Source organism: Phyllobates terribilis, unplaced genomic scaffold (genome assembly GCF_046119375.1).
Source record: "Phyllobates terribilis strain yellow unplaced genomic scaffold, ASM4611937v1 Scaffold_10__3_contigs__length_209671492, whole genome shotgun sequence".
NCBI classification, from domain to species: Eukaryota; Metazoa; Chordata; class Amphibia; order Anura; family Dendrobatidae; genus Phyllobates; species Phyllobates terribilis.
In genome coordinates, this window is record NW_027362770.1 from 139,719,578 (window position 1) to 139,736,336 (window position 16,759).

The 16,759-nt window shown below is 43.9% G+C and overlaps 1 protein-coding gene across 5 annotated transcripts in view; it reads left to right on the forward strand.

Annotated features, from left to right (window-relative positions):
• GRIA1 (glutamate ionotropic receptor AMPA type subunit 1) overlaps positions 1-16,759 on the forward strand; it is a 375,264-nt gene that overhangs the window by 241,523 nt on the left and 116,982 nt on the right. For 3 of the 5 annotated variants that reach the window (XM_073649840.1, XM_073649841.1, XM_073649844.1), the window contains exons 4-6: positions 144-331; positions 3,268-3,321; positions 5,622-5,783. In XM_073649840.1, the coding sequence (XP_073505941.1) occupies positions 144-331; positions 3,268-3,321; positions 5,622-5,783 (404 nt within the window). The remainder of the gene's footprint in view (positions 1-143; positions 332-3,267; positions 3,322-5,621; positions 5,784-16,759) is intronic. The other 2 variants (XM_073649842.1, XM_073649843.1) reach the window with 1 other exon arrangement.

The window sequence follows — 16,759 nt, forward strand, 5'->3', positions numbered from 1 at the left end:
GGGTTCCAGTGGTTTGATCCCCTGCAATCAGCAAGTTATCCCCTATCCTATGGTTAGGGAATAAGACATTTGAATTACATGTAGAAAATTAATTTAGTAATTTTCTTTCTCCCAGAAAACCCCTTTAACTCTTCTGTTTCCAGGTTTATCTGTTCTCCAAAAAGTATTAGATACAGCAGCAGAGAAAAATTGGCAAGTGACAGCAGTAAACATACTCACCACCACAGAGGAAGGCTACCGCTTGCTTTTTCAAGATCTGGACAAAAGCAAAGACCGTCAGGTTGTAATAGATTGCGAGTCGGAACGACTGAATGCCATCCTCACCCAGGTAGTGTTGACATTGTCCGCAAAGTCAGCTGCTGTACAATATTTATGGAACACTGGCTACCATCTTTGTCTGAATTATCTGTTGTATGGATACTTTACACATTAGATTTCAGACCGTAAACCCTACTTGATAGAATTAGGTGTGAAAATCAAATATGGCTATCATTGGAAAAATGTAAGAACGGTGTCTACTGTAGTATTGTTGCCAGATGACCTAGGTTTCAAAGCATCCAAAAGCAATATTTGTATAGAGGCTAAATGTTCTTCCCATTTAGGATTTCTGGGGTAGTGTATTCCAGAAAACTGGTGCAGCATAAGAAAAGTCCTGGAGACAGGCATGGAAAGTTCAGATTTTGAAGGATGTTGGTCTTAAATCAGTGACGGAATGGAGATAACAGGTAGAGTGGTAGACAGAGTGGAGGGAGGAGAAGATGCAGGATGGTGTCACATTGTGGAGAGTACATGTAGGGTGGTAGACAGATGAGAGAGGAGATGCAAGATGGTGCCGCACTGCGGATGAGTACATGTAAGGTGGTAGACAGGTGGAGAAAGCTGATTCAGGATGGTGTCACACTATGGAGAGTACATGTAGGGTGGTAGACAGATGAGAGAGGAAATGCAAGATGGTGCCGCACTGCGGATGAGTACATGTAAGGTGGTAGACAGAGTGGAGGGAGCTGATGCAGGATGGTGTCGCACTGTGGAGAGTACATGTAGGGTGGTAGACAGATGAGAGAGGAAATGCAAGATGGTGCCGCACTGCGGATGAGTACATGTAAGGTGGTAGACAGAGTGGAGAGAGCAGATGCATGATGGTGTCGCACTGCGGTGAGTACATGTGGGGTGGTAGACAGAATGGAGGGAGCAGATGTAGGATGGTCTCGCACAGTGGAGTGTACATGTAGGGTGGTAGACAGATGCGGGAGGAAATGCAGGATGGTGCCGCACTGTGGAGAGAACATGTAAGGTGGTAGACAGATGAGAGAGGAGATGCAGGATGGTGTCGTACTGTGAAGAGTACATATAGGGTGGTAGACAGATGAGGGAGGAGATGCAAGATGGTGCCACACTGCAGATGAGTACATGTAGGGTTGTAGACAGAATGGAGGGAGCAGATGTAGGATGGTGTCGCACAGTGGAGAGTACATGTAGGGAGGTAGACAGATGCGGGAGTAAATGCAGGATAGTGCCGCACTGTGGAGAGTACATGGAGGGTGATAGACAGATGAGGGAGGAGAGGCAGAGTGGTTCAGCACTCTGGAGAATACATGTATGATGGGAGACAGGGTTAAGGGAGGAGATGCTGAATGGTGCCTCACTGTGGAAAGTACACGTAGGGTCGTAGACAGATGAGGGAGGGAGGAGATTCAGGATGGTGCTGCACTGTGGAGAGTACATGTAGGGTGGTAGACAGAGATGAGGGAGCAGATGCAGGATGGTGTAGCACTGTGAAGAGTACACACATGGTCAAAATTGTTGGTACCCCTCGTTTAATGAAAGAAAAACCCACAATGGTCACAGAAATAACTTGAATCTGACAAAAGTAATGATAAATTAAAAATCTATGAAAATGAACAAATGAAAGTCAGACATTGCTTTTCTGCTTCCACAGAATTTAAAAAAAAATTAAACTCATGAAATAGGCCTGGACAGAAATGATGGTACCCCTGAAAATAATGTGATTAAACGAGGGGTACCAACAATTTTGACCACATGTCTATGTGTAGGGTGTAGACAGAGATGGTGCCGCTCTGTGAAGAGTACATCTAGGGTGGTAGACAGAGTTAACGGAGAAGAGGCAGAATGGTGCAGCACTGTGGACAGTATGTATAGAGTGGTAGACAGAGATGAGCGAGTAGATGCTGGATGGTGCAGCACTGTGGGGAACTTGTCTGGAGAGTGATAAGTTTACATTAGATTGTGAAATAGATAAGCAATCAAGTTAGAAAAAATATGAGCTTGGGCAGAGAAGAATTTATAGGGGTGGAGACGAATTAACAGTGAAATTTCAGTAATGAAGATGAAAATGAATATGATAGGGTTGCACAAACCCATGTGCATGCTGCACATTCTCTTCAGGTGTATAGAACACCTGATTGCAGATCACAGAAGTTTCTGCAACAAACTTTTGCACCCGGTTCACGGTTCTGCACCCTTTGCCTACCAGGCACCAATGCAGACTTGTGCAGTGTGAGTCCATTTGGTTCTTCAGTGCAAGAGCTTTTTCTTGGTAGTGCTTCTCCATGCAAAGACTCAACCAGTAGGGAGTGTAAAAGACATTGCTCTTTTGGACAAAGTATGCAAAATACCTCTCCGTTAAAGGACAGAAAGACACTTCCTTAGTGCCACCTATAGTACACTGTAGGCAACCATTATGGAGCCTTGAAATTTGCCTAGTAGTCAGACCGTCAGTCTGTAGATATCACCGTTACAGAATGTTTGCTCCTGGTCAGTACAGAGTAGGACTCTGACTTCTTCTAGAACCCTCCTCTGTCCTGATTCGTTTCGCCAATATCCTAGTCATGCTTCATCAAGGGTTGGACTTAAACTTACAGTGTTGCTCATAGTTGGCATTGGAGATAGTTTTCTTACTTCTGGAGAAGAGCCGTTTTGCATATTTTTTTATCCAGGGAACATTGCTTGTACATCTGGATCTTAGCGAGGAGAAACAATACCTTCCTAGAGTTGCTATATGTTGTAAATTTATATATGTTTTTATTATATTATTTTCATTCATTGTATATGGTACATCTTGTATTTGACGTCTCTCAGTCATTTCAGTCTGTTTTATTCCATTACCCGGTGCAGTCTGTTCTCCTGTCATTTTTTTTTTCTTGACCACACGTTCGGTTACGTAAGGCTCCAGAACGCCTACACCATTTTCCACAATGTGTTCAATGAAGCTGTGATAGTAATTAACCAGATTTCTCTTCCTTGCAGATCATCAAGCTAGAAAAAAACATTGTCGGATATCATTATATTCTTGCAAACCTGGTAAGTGAAGTATAGGATTTTAGGGGAATTTGCAGAGGCGGGTTTCACGGTTGGAGTTTGTTCTGTGCTGGGTCATTGTGCAAATGGAAGCATTGTTGATAAGCATGTGGTGAATGCATTACTTTGCATGTGTTGCCAAAGGAACCGATGAACAATGCCGCGCCGCGGCGTTCTGTGCATGTTAGCAGCTGCTATGAAATTGTAGCCTTTGTTGCAGAAAACAAAATAAAAAATATTTCCAATTTGTACAGAATGCACGGTGTATAAAAAAAGTGTACAAAAGACATTTCCAATTCATTTACTTTGAAATGCAGGAAATAAATGACTCAAAATTAATTATCTTCAGTATTTTTTAATGAGTTATACAATATAATTAGCTTAGAGTTTAAAGTAGATATCGATAACTGCAAAATATTAGGCGTTAGGAGACAACTAGTGACTGGTGATAAAGAATCGAGAAGGTACACTATGTAGTATTTGTCCCCTTTTTAGTTTACCCCACTAATGCATATAGATGGACATATACTCAGGACTTCTGATCTAGCAGGTGGTAATGGAGAGAAGCCCCTCATACACTTTCGATAGCTGTTGGCCAAACGTTGGTTTGGCCAACAGCTATCTCGCCTGACTGTCCCATGCATATGTGTTCTCTGTGAGAGAGCTACTGCCCAACTTGTCTTCTGGTGGCCTATCTCAGGGATAACAAAAGGATCAACAGTCCAAACTCAGATATGGTGGATCCCAATACAAATTGGACTGTCGCCAGAACCCTTTGTTATTGGTGGGTTTCACTTACATAGTCTAATGTGGATTGGGAGGCTATACTCTACAAAGAGCAAATCCTATCTTTCCCATGTTTTAAACTGATGGATCATTAGCTAATTTCCATGAGTTGGTTTAATTTCTTAAGTAATGGCCTCTCAAGGAAAAGCCAACAAAAATACCCAAGGAAAAGCCAACTCCTTCGTGTAAGTCCTCTTTCATAAGAGATGGACAAGATCAAAGAACCATTCGAAGAAATTAAGTTATCCACTGATATAACCAAAGTTTGATAGTAATTGCCCAACTTACCTTAGTTGATATTAGTGTTTAACATATTGGGTTCTGACCCAGGAATATTCCTCAAACAAAACCGATGAGTTCCAGCATAGAGCAAACCAATCTGAATCCATTGGCTCATATCAATGGGTTGGTAGAATTTCTCTTCTAGCCATTGAGAGGATAATAGTTAGCCTGAGAGGGTCCCAGAAGTTGGAAATTACCCCATCATCAACTACTTCTTGTGGGACCACTTCTATGAAAACAGGCTGACCAGGTCAAACAGTTTATTTAAAATTAAGTTATACACTAAGGTGCCAATTCATCAAGACCAATGTTTTTCATGCCAGTCTTGATAGGGGCATGGAGTAGAATGCAAGGCACTTCATTTATTGAGAGAGATGCCTCTTAATGTATTAGGCAAGTTGTGAAGAGGCGTGTATTTCCGTGTCTACTCCTTTTCACAAATCTTCCTCTAGTCTGAGACTGGAGTAAGATTGTTGGTGTAAGGAATGCTCATCATTAATTTGCCGAGTCTGTGTCACCATGCCTCGACATGCCCTCATCTTGGCCAAGTTCTTCACACTTTGTTGGAGCTGGGCAAAAATGGCGTGAAAATGCCAAAGGTCACAAAGTTTTTTTGCACAGCCTCGCGTTGGTTTCTGGCCAGGTTTCTGGCATAAAGGCTTTGATAAATCAGGCCCTAAATATATTTGATATTAGTCCATTAGTCTTTTACACATTGGGTGGGTCCAAGTCCCGACTCAATAATTACCTGTAGCCAAAAGAGAATTTATGAAGTTCAGCATAGAGTAATCCAATCGGAAGCCAACAGTTAGCAGAATCACTTGCTCAAATATTCAGCATTTTTAAGTTATGCCACAAGTTAGCCATTTTGCCTATTGACAGTGAGGATATTACAAGAAAAAGCATTAAGCTATACCCTTGTTTTGTATAGGTGGGTGATTGTATTTTGGGGGTGAACCCTAATAAGACATTTCAGAGTAGACCCAAAACACCTCAGTTGAACTCTGACCATACAGTAAAAAGGTTACCTTAATGTTTTATAAGACAAATATACCAAAATCAAAGCATAATCCAAAAATGATTGGGTAACAAAGTCAATAAAAAATCCTAGACATATCACCAAATGCAGAAGACCTAGAACAATCTTCGCAACATCCAGGACAAAACAACTATTCTTACAACACATTCATAATTTATAAACTCATGCCCTTACACACAAATTGTACATTTTTCAGGGTTTTATGGACATCGAATTGCAGAAATTTAAAGAAGCAGGAGCCAATGTTACGGGTTTTCAACTGGTCAACTACACAGACGCCAGAGTGTCTCAGATCTTACAACAGTGGAAAAGCTATGATGGCCGAGAACAACCTCGTGTGGACTGGAAGAAACCAAAGGCAAGTTGTTAATAATAATTCTGTAATTCCTAATGTCTGAAGTGATACAATTAGAGGGCTACATTTGGATAATAGAACCGATAACAAAGTCAAAATGGACACCCTCTCTTCTTTCTGGTGATCCTTGTCTTCATATCAGCCATCTTTCCAAGAGATAAGAACTTGGGGCTTGTTTGCCTACCATGTATTTTAAGAGTGGTGAAATTTTGACTATTTAGGCTACCTATGGGATAGCTTTATGCAAGTGTGCACTGCCTATGAAAGGGGGATTGGTGGAACCCAAATCACAGTCCATTTTTCAAAGGAAATACTGTAGTATCTATGACTGTCTTCATTGTATATACTGTGTTCCCCATGACGTAGAATTTCAAGTACAAACACAATCACAAGGTTCTAGAAACAGATAAAATTTTATTATGAAAAATATTGCCCACCTTAAATAATATCATTTTTGGGGTTGTGTGATGAAGAACTGATCACAGGATGTACCACTGTTGAGCTCTCAACGATCAGAATGGATCATTTGGTATAGTCTGAGCAAGCGTATGTCTCCTCTTCAGCAGTATCAAAGGGAAAAATTTAAGAATTTGACCACTTCTTTTTTATTAATGGCCTCCTTAGGATAGGCCATCAATATTTGATCGGCGGGGGTGCGACACCCGGCACCCACGCTAATCAGCTGTTACTGACACCGGCCTAAAAATAGCAGCTCCATCAAAATGGGGCCCACAGCCAGGTACTACAGATCCACCCCTTATTCATACCCCAGGACCCGGCCGCGGTCACTATAGGAATGCAGAGCTGCTGTGTTCCAGCAGCAGTCAAGAACTTCCAGCCGCCGCCGGTAACAGCTGATCGGCAGGGGTGGCAAGCGTCACACCTCCACCGATCAGATATTGATGGCCTATCCCAAGGGTAGGCCATCAATGGAAAAGTAGTGGCTGACCTCTTTTTTACGTATTACACGTCATAAATATTAAAATCAGTTAGTTGTCCATATGACAGACAGACCTGCCAAGTTCCCCAGAGCATTTTTCCAATTTTTCCAGATCATTACCAATTAATCTTTATATCTGTGGCTAGGTTTTCGGTGGCATTCCTAGATCATTCCCACCACAATATTATTTACACATTCGCACATTATCATTGTTTTTCAGATCCTGGCTCATAATAAGCTGTTTCACAACGTACCATTGTCTTTACCTTATAGCTCAGGAACCCCGGCTTAGTAAATGGCAACATATGATAGTTTATCTTTAAGATCGTTGCAGATGTAATGCCTCTTGTGTATCTGCTCGGCTAATTTTCCAGGACGTCTCGGCCAAATCTGGGGTAATTCGTGCGTTAATCTAAGCTTGTATACGAGCTGAGAAGAACAACAGCTGTTACATGGAAACAAAGAATATTGAAGGCTGATAGAAACAAATGCTTGGTCTGGCAATTGTTCTTATTAAAAGGGTCGCTAAACCGAGAACACAGCTTGAAAGCATGATTGAGTGGATTTATAAAGATCAAGCGGTCTTTGGGTGGTTACTAGTGTTGAGCGATACCTTCCGATATCAGGAAATATCGTATCGGATTGGATCGGGCCGATACCCAAAAAGTATCGGATATCGCCGATTCCGATACCGGAAACCAATGCAAGTCAATGGGACACAAATATCGGAATGAAAATAAACCCTTTCTTTCCTTGTAGGTTAATTCTACATGAAGTAAAACAACTAAGAATAATGTAGAATGACATGAAAAGCCGGCAATTCATCAGCGGCATACACCGGTACCCGACAATTTACAACAGAAAGAATAGAGCATCACACATAGATTAGATAGATAGAAACATGTCAGTCACATATATATGAAGTACAGTGACAGTGTTGCTTACTGTACTTGTCATTTAGTGTAAAGGATTTATTAAAAAAAATATTAGTGTTTTCGTGCACCGTCTCTTTAAAAAAGCCGGCCGGCAATTCAGCAGCGGTACCCGACAATTTATAACAGAAAGAATAGAGCTTCACACATAGATTAGATAGATAGAAACATGTCAGTCACATATATATGAAGTACAGTGACAGTGTTGCTTACTGTACTTGTCATTTAGTGTAAAGGATTTATTTAAAAAAATAATAGTGTTTTCATGCACCGTCTCTTTAAGAAAGCCGGCCGGCAATTCAGCATCTGTACCCGACAATTTAGAACAGAAAGAATAGAGAATCACACATAGATTAGATAGATAGAAACATGTCAGTCACATATATATGAAGTACAGTGACAGTGTTGATTACTGTACTTGTCATTTAGTGTTAAAATAAAGGATTTATTTAAAAAAAAATTGGCGTGGGGTTCCCCTTAATTTTAGGCTCTAGCGGAGGTTAAGCAGACAGCTGGGGCAAATGTTTGAAGCCTGGGAAGGGGGTAATACCCACGGAGCTTCCCAGGCTACTAATATCAGCCCCCAGCTGAATACCTAGCCTTTACTAGCTATTAAAATGGGGGAACCCCCCCAAAAAAATAACGTGGGGTCCCCCCTAATTTAATAGCTAGCACAGGCTAGGCAGACAGCTGGGGGCTGATATTAATAGCCCAGGAAGGGTGCCATGAATATTGGCCCCCTCCCAGGCTAGAAACACCAGCCGTCAGCCGCCCCAGAAATGGCGCATCCATAGGATGCGCCAATTCTGGCACTTAGCCTCGCTCTTCCACGCTGCCCTGGTGCGGTGGCAGGGGGTAATAGGGTTGGGGTTGATGTCAGCTTATAATGCCAGCTGACATCAAGCCCAGGTTAGTAATGGAGAGGCGTCTATAAGACACCCCCATTACTAACCCCATAGTCAAAGTTAAAAGAAAACACAAACACCCAGAGTAAAGTCCTTTAATTGAAATAAAGACACAATTCTTTATTGTTCTAAATTAAACCATACTTACCATCACGCCCATTCCAGCTGAAGCCAACGATCTCCTGCAATAAAAGAAAAATAATAAAGCAACCTCATCCTTACCTTTCGATGGTTCCCAGGACAGCTCCAGCTCTGCTACATCGAGATGACAGGATGGACCGCAGCAGAAAGCTGCCATCCAGCCTGTCATCCCGCGGACACTGAGAAGCGCAGGCATGCTTGCGCTCCTCAGTGTCTCTCTGTGACGTCATCCAGATGAGCCGAGTTCATGTCCAATGAACTCAGCTCACCTCATGCACGTCACTGACAGCGTGGGAAAGTTCTCCTGCACTCAGCGCTTCAGCGTGAGAATTCTCCCACGCTGTCAGTGACATACATGAGGTGAGGTCATGTCCAATGAACTCAGCTCACCTCATGCACGTCACTGACAGTGTGGGAAAATTCTCACGCTGAAGTGCTGAGTGCAGGAGAATTTTCCCACGCTGTCAGTGACGTACATGAGGTGAGCTGAGTTCATTGGACATGACCTCGGCTCATCTTTATGCCGTCACAGCCAGACATTGAGGAGCACAAGCATGCCTGTGCTTCTCAGTGTCTGCGGGATGACAGGATGGATGGCAGCGTTCTGCTGCGGTCTAGCCTGTCATCTCGATGTAGCAGAGCTGAAGCTGTCGTGGGAGCCATGGAAAGGTAAGGATGAGGTTGCTTTATTATTTTACTTTTATTGCAGGAGATCGTTGGCTTCAGCTGGAATGGGCGTGATGGTAAGTATGGTTTAATTTAGAACAATAAAGAATTGTGTGTTTATTTCAATTAAAGGACTTTTTTCTGGGTGTTGTGTTTTTTTAAATACTTTACTAGAAATTCATGGTGGTCATGTCTAATATTGGCGTGACCCCATGAATTTTGGGCTTAGGGCCAGCTGATAATACCAAGCTGGCCTTAACCCCTTTATTACCCAGTGAGCCACCGCACCAGGGCCCTGGATGAGTTGGGTACAGCGCCAGAAGATGGCGCTTCAATGAACGCGCCATTTTCTGGGGCGGCTGCGGACTGCAATTTGCAGCGGGGGTGGCCCAGAAAGCTTGGGTCTCCCTGCGCTGCGGATTCCAGCCCCCAGCTGCATAGTTGTATCTGGCTGGACACAAAAATAGGGCGAAGCCCCAAGCATTTTTTTTTTTAATTATTTCATGAAATTCATGGAATAATTAAGAAAAAAAGGGCTTCCCTATATTGTTGTGTCCAACCAGGTACAAATAGGCAGCTGGTGGTTGGGGGCAGCCCATTCCTGCCTGCTGTACCTGGCTGGACACAAATATAGGGCGAAGCCCCACGTCAATTTTTTTTAAAATAAATCCTTTATTTTAACACTAAATGACATTTGAGGAGTTAATAAAGATGCAGTCCCTAAATTATTATTTATTTTTTAATTAATTTTTCCCAAAACTTTTGACGTGGGCTTCGCCATATTTTTGTATGCCAGCCAGGTACAGCATCCAGCTTCTATGAACGCGCCATTTTCCGGGGTGGCTGCGGACTGCAATTTTCAGCGGGGGGGGGGGGGGGAAAGCTTGGGCCTCCCTGCGCTGCAGATTCCATCCCCCAGCTGCCTAGTTGTACCTGGCTGGACACAAAAATAGGGAGAAGCTTCACGTATTTTTTTTTTTTAATTATTTCATGAAATTCATGAAATAATTAAGAAAAAAAGGGCTTCCCTATATTGTTGTGTCCAACCAGGTACAAATAGGCAGCTGGTGGTTGGGGGCAGCCCGTTCCTGCCTGCTGTACCTGGCTGGACACAAATATAGTGCGAAGCCCCACGTCAATTTTTTTTTAATTATTTCATGAAATTCCTGAAATAATTAAAAAAAAATTGACGTGGGGCTTCACACTATATTTGTGTCCAGCCAGGTACAGCAGGCAGGAACGGGCTGCCCCCAACCACCAGCTGCCTATTTGTACCTGGCCAGACACAACAATATAGGGAAGCCCTTTTTTTCTTAATTATTCCATGAATTTCATGAAATAATTAAAAAAAAAAAAACGTGGGGCTTCTCCCTATTTTTGTGTCCAGCCAGGTACAACTAGGCAGCTGGGGGATGGAATCTGCAGCGCAGGGAGGCCCAAGCTTTCTGCCCCCCGCTGAAAATTGCAGTCCGCGGCCGCCCCGGAAAATGGCGCGTTCATAGAAGCTGGATGCTGTACCTGGCTGGCATACAAAAATATGGCGAAGCCCACGTCAAAAGTTTTGGGAAAAATTTATTAAAAAATAAATAATAATTTAGGGACTGCATCTTTATTAAGTCCTCAAATGTCATTTAGTGTTAAAATAAAGGATTTATTTTAAAAAAAAATGGCGTGGGATCCCCCATAATTTTAGTCTCTAGCGGAGGTTAAGCAGACGGCTGGGGCAGATGTTTGAAGCCTGGGAAGGGGGTAAAACCCACGGAGCTTCCCAGGCTACTAATATCAGCCCCCAGCTGAATACCTAGCCTTTACTAGCTATTAAAATGGGGGACCCCCCCAAAAAAAATGACGTGGGGTCCCCCCTATTTTAATAGCTAGCAAAGGCTAGGCAGACAGCTGGGGGCTGATATTAATAGCTCAGGAAGGGTGCCATGAATATTGGCCCCCTCCCAGGCTAGAAACACCAGCCGTCAGCCGCCCCAGAAATGGCGCATCCATAGGATGCGCCAATTCTGGCACTTAGCCTCGCTCTTCCACGCTGCCCTGGTGCGGTGGCAGGGGGTAATAGTGGTGGGGTTCATGTCAGCGCCAGCTGCCATGAAGCCCAGGTTAGTAATGATGGGTGTCTATAAGACACCCCCATTACTAACCTACAAAGTGTTAAAAAGAAAAAACACACTACACCCAGAAAAAAATAATTTATTTGAAATAAAACACCATTTTATTTAATTCTTAGTTTACTAAAAAAAAATAGTTACCTGTCCACGTTCCTGCGCTGATCTCCCATGCACAGCTGTCACATCTGGAGATGGTGACAGCTGTGCATGGCTGCTGTAAGCTCACGCTGCCGGGAACACGTCCGCTCCCGGCAGCGGGAGCCACTGACTGAGGTTACCGGAGTGCATTCAGGCAGCGCAGCTCCGGAGACCTCCTTTACGGCAGTGCTGTACCGTGGGAATTTCTCACGATACAGCAGTGCCGTAAAGCAGCTAACCGGAGCAGCGCTGCCTTAACTCTGGTGAACCCTTACGGCCCCGTCATTCTAGCGGCGGCAGCGGTTCAGAGCGGTCACATTCTATGTGGCTGCTCTGAACTGGAGATCTTCGTGGGACACTCGTGGACTGCTACGGAGGGGTAAGGATAAGGTTGTGGTTTATTATTTTATATTTTATTACAGGAGATCGATGGCTTCGGGGAATTAGGTGTCTAGGTGAGTATAGGTGTCGTTTTTTATTTTTTACTTTATTTTAGGTGACGATCGGCGGGGACAGGTAATGTATAAACTAATTTCTTTTAGGTAACCACTGGCCACCAATGACATGTATCTAACATTTATTGGGGACACAGTAGGGCAATTTATATAGCAGGATCAGGCTGATGGGAACTACTGCTCCCATCGAGCTGATCCTGCTGGCACGAGTGGACGGGGGACAGACATAGGCCGATGGGAGTAGTAGTGTCACATCGGCCTATGTCTGCCTGCACGCACAGACACCCCGCACACACACCCCGCACACACACACACCCCGCACACACACACCCCGCACACACACCCCGCACACACACACACCCCGCACACACACACACCCCGCACACACACACACCCCGCACACACACACCCCGCACACACTAATCATGACGGGTCTGGGAGGTGAGGCTGACCTGTGCGGCCGTGGGAAAGTTCATGTGAGTTCATGCAGTCAAGCATGAACTCACATGAACCCTCTGAGGGCACCGCGGCTACTTCAAATGAACAGCTGATCGGCATCACCTGATACCTCAGCTGTTCATTTGAAATAACCGGCGGGAAAGCGCAGCACAGAACGGGAAAGCCGGCGGTGAAGTCTTTTCACTGCCGGCTTCCCCGCCCGGGTCCTTCGCTCCTTGGTGCTGCGCTCCCCGCCCGGTCCTAATTTACGATTGGGATTGGAGGTGGCGAGGGGAGCGGAGGATCGGGGTGGGAGGCTGCGGGGAAGCAGTATGGGGCTGTGTGATTGTTTAAAAGCCGGCGGCTTTTTACCGCCCGCCGGCTTTTAAACAATCAGGAGAATTCTCCCACGCTGGGATGGCATTCTGATGACAAGCTGGATCGCAGCTGAGCGCTGCCATCCAGCTTGTCATCCTTCACAGCACTGCAGAGCGCAGGCATTATGGGAACTTCCGATTCCGGTATTCGATATTATAAAAGTATCGGAATTAAGTATCGGAATTCCGATACAGTGAATATCGGCCGATACCCGATATTTCAGTATCGGAATGCTCAACACTAGTGGTTACAGAACGACTGTTAGACCCTCCTATTTCGTTTATTTGTACCCTATATTTCCACAGGAAACAACGGGAGTCTTTAATAACATAGATTTTTAGGATTGGAGTATATATTAGACCATACTCTATAAGTGAGAACATGCTTATGCAACCACTGATAAAAGATAAAGTGATAGCGGGTACCAGCTTAGACCAGAAGATTCCAATGTATATATATTTAAATTGGCATCACATGGTGGTCATTGAATATATGGTAGAAAAATTTTACTCCTCTCTGTCTAACAAACATTTGGGTTTTTAAACAAATTACATTGAAGAACATTGCACCACATACTATTGTCTTAAATGACATTGACACCTGATATATATTTGGTTATAGGGTTATTTCTCAACATTTGAAGTTATCACTAGATGATCAAATCTTTTCAATTAATTTTTCCCAAAAATTTGATTCGCAGCAACTCACAATATTGCAAAGCCTCTTATCGTCCTGAAAAGACTAAAGTTTCCTACGATTGTATCCTCAGTAATTTTAAAGTGATTTCACCATAGAAAAAGTTGGTAAACCCGGAGTAACTAACTTATCCCTGTTAGTTATTTGTAATCAGGCAGACCTTTTGCAGAACACTGACTCAAACTGATAGTGTCGCTGTCAGAGGTAACTGTGACGCTCACAGCCCTAACCCTGGGAAGATGGGGGATTACTCAGAGCCGGGTCCTGTGTTTTGGTGGGGTGCAGCCGTGGCCCGGACCCGCTCCGTGCTCAGGGCCGTCACATTAAAAAGGGTGGTACGGGCTTATCAGGGTTGAGTGTTTGCTATCGACTACGCCACCTGTGGTACCTGGTGAAGGCCACCAGCGCTGCTGCAGTCCTCTGAGGCGGGATGTTGTGTCAGCCGACGTTGATACTACTCCCCACAGGCGGAGCAGGGCCTCAGGGCTGAGAGACAGGATGGAGGGGGTTGTAGTGTAGGAGGTCTGGTGCTGCATAGCGCGGTGCAGTGCAGAATAAAGAGTCTGGATGCCATAGGGGTTGACTTCCAGGGTTTTTACTCACAGTGGAGAGTACAGCTGCAAGGCTTGTCCCTGCTCCTCGCGGAGATCTGTGGTCACCAGGAACGGGGGTCCGACAACCTCCGAGTAATTCAAGTGTTCAATCAGGACCCCGCACCAGAGTGTTCCTAGACTTCAGACTGGGTCCTTCCCTGTCTGTGTGTGTGTAGATAGGCCGGGTCTCCCTCTGGACTTCGCTCAGAAAAAGAGTACGGGTGGCAGCTCCGCTCCTTCCGTTACCCGGTGGGATCCTCTGGGCCTACCGGGCTTCCCTGACCAGAACGTAGAGTAGCAAGGTCAGGTGTCGGGGGCCGGAATCCCTCTGACTTGGCCAGAATAGCGAGGACAGGTGGCGTACACCGCTCCGTCTGCATCCCCCTGGGATCCATTTGCGGTGGAGCTACACTCCTAAGCTCCGGGCCTTCTTGGTCATGGTCCTTGACCGGGTTGAGACATACGTTATCTGCAACCTGCCCCTCGACCCAAGGCCAGGGTACGAGGGCCGTGTCTCCATCCGCTGCAGGTCCACACAGGATCCACGTTCAGGGAGGGAGATCACAATCAAGAACCACGAGCCAAGATGGCTGTCTTAAATATTAAGTGTCACTAAAATGTGAGTCCCCCACCCTCACCCACTAATTGGTTCCCCCTATCTCTTGGTTCCCCAGTCTCCCATTTTCCAGTAGGGGCGGCACTCTAATGCCTACTAGCCCCCTCTGGTGGGAGAAATGTGGTGTTGGATGTGGAGGTGGGGTCCTGACCATTGCACTGTTCTTACCTCAGAGGAGGAACACTACACCCCAGTAAAGAGGTGCAGCATCCCTGTGGCGGTCGAGCCCTCAGGGGCGCCACATAACATCATCCTGTTGTCACTGAGACAAGTAATGTGCCATTAATTCCATTACACCCTCTACTTCCTGCACACTACAATCCAATATAGAGGGGCAGCCTATTACACACACATCTGATAGCAAGAATGAAATATATCTGCATTATTATTAAAATATAACAACTTTATTTCAGACTAGATTAAAAAACTTCTGTTAAAAAATATATACAAACAGGAGAAGTAGTAGAAGGATCCCATAAAAGCAGGTACCACAGGTTTAAGTTATTATAATATACATGAGCCAAAAATATATATGTACAAAAATGCACCCCACATAAATAGGCGTACAAAAAGCAATCCTATAGACTTAAGGGGTGCTAGTAAACCAAGTATAAGAAAGAATATGGGCTAAATCCATTGCTCATATAGACATGGATTATACATAAGATCAATAAATGATAGAGTCAAAGTACATGTTAAGTTAATCAGGCGATTAATATTAGGTATACTAGTTACTGTGCACTAACCTCCAGACCAGTGTCATATGATAGGCTCTATAGCACAGATCAGCGCACAGTAAACATCAAAGAGTATCTAAAGAGTGAAATCGACATAGGGGAATAAGTCACATATTAAATCGAAAGATACGACCTGATAATGTGGGAACAGAAGATGACCCAACTCGCGTTTCTCTTTTTCGGGGGGGAAGTACATCATCGTGCACATTACTATGCTTGCCAGAGCCAAAGGAGGTCAATTGTAGCCTGCGTTTGGTAGTACTACTGCCAGGAAAGCTAGTGCCAGTGATTGTGATTCTGCTGCTGCTAGCAGCTTCCACATTCTTAGCCAATGTATGTTTTTTTATTATATTTTGCACTACCCCATCCTTTGCCATTATCTCTTTTTCTTTTACCATACATTTTGTACAACACTATAAGTAACTTTTGTCAATCTCTTTCAACCACAATTATTCAACTTTTCCCAAAAAAAGACATAAGGAGAAATTCTACCTAGGTTGAAACACATAAAGAATGCAGAATTAGAAATAGGCCAGCAGGCAGTATTGGTGTGGCGTCTATGGCAGTCAAATTGAACTAGTAAAAGAAGTGTGCAAATTCAGACATGCACAGTTAAATGTCATTTTATTTCAAATTTTTAACAATAGTTAACCCTTCCCAAAATGATGTGATAAGCAATGCAAGATAGATACACGACCAAAAGTCCAGCAACTGTAACAGAGCGCTGAATGGGTGTGGTATGCACAGATTAGTAAAACAGACATGCAACAATTTGTTCGCAACGCTTTGTGAGGAACGCAGTCAAATGTCTAGATTTTGGGGAGTTTTCTTTTTTATTTTAACCCCTTTTTGCCATGGTTAATTTTCGTTTTTGCGTTTTAATTTTTCCTTCCCTTCTTCCAAGACCTTTTTTTGCCCGTCGATATAGAGGTATAAGAGCTTGTTTTCTTGCGGGACGAGTTGTACTTGTCAATGACACCAACTATTTTACCACCCAAAGAACTGAATTTTTTTTTAAAAAAATTGCAAATGTGGTAAAATTGCAATTCTAACATTTCGGTCATTAGTGATTTTCAAGCCATTCATTATGCGGTAAAAATGACCTATCACCATGATTCTCCAAGTCAGTATAATTACAGAGATACCAAACTTGTCCATTTTTTTATTATTATTTTTAGTGGTGAAAAAAATAGAAAAATTTGTAAAAAAAAAATTGGTCTGTGTCGT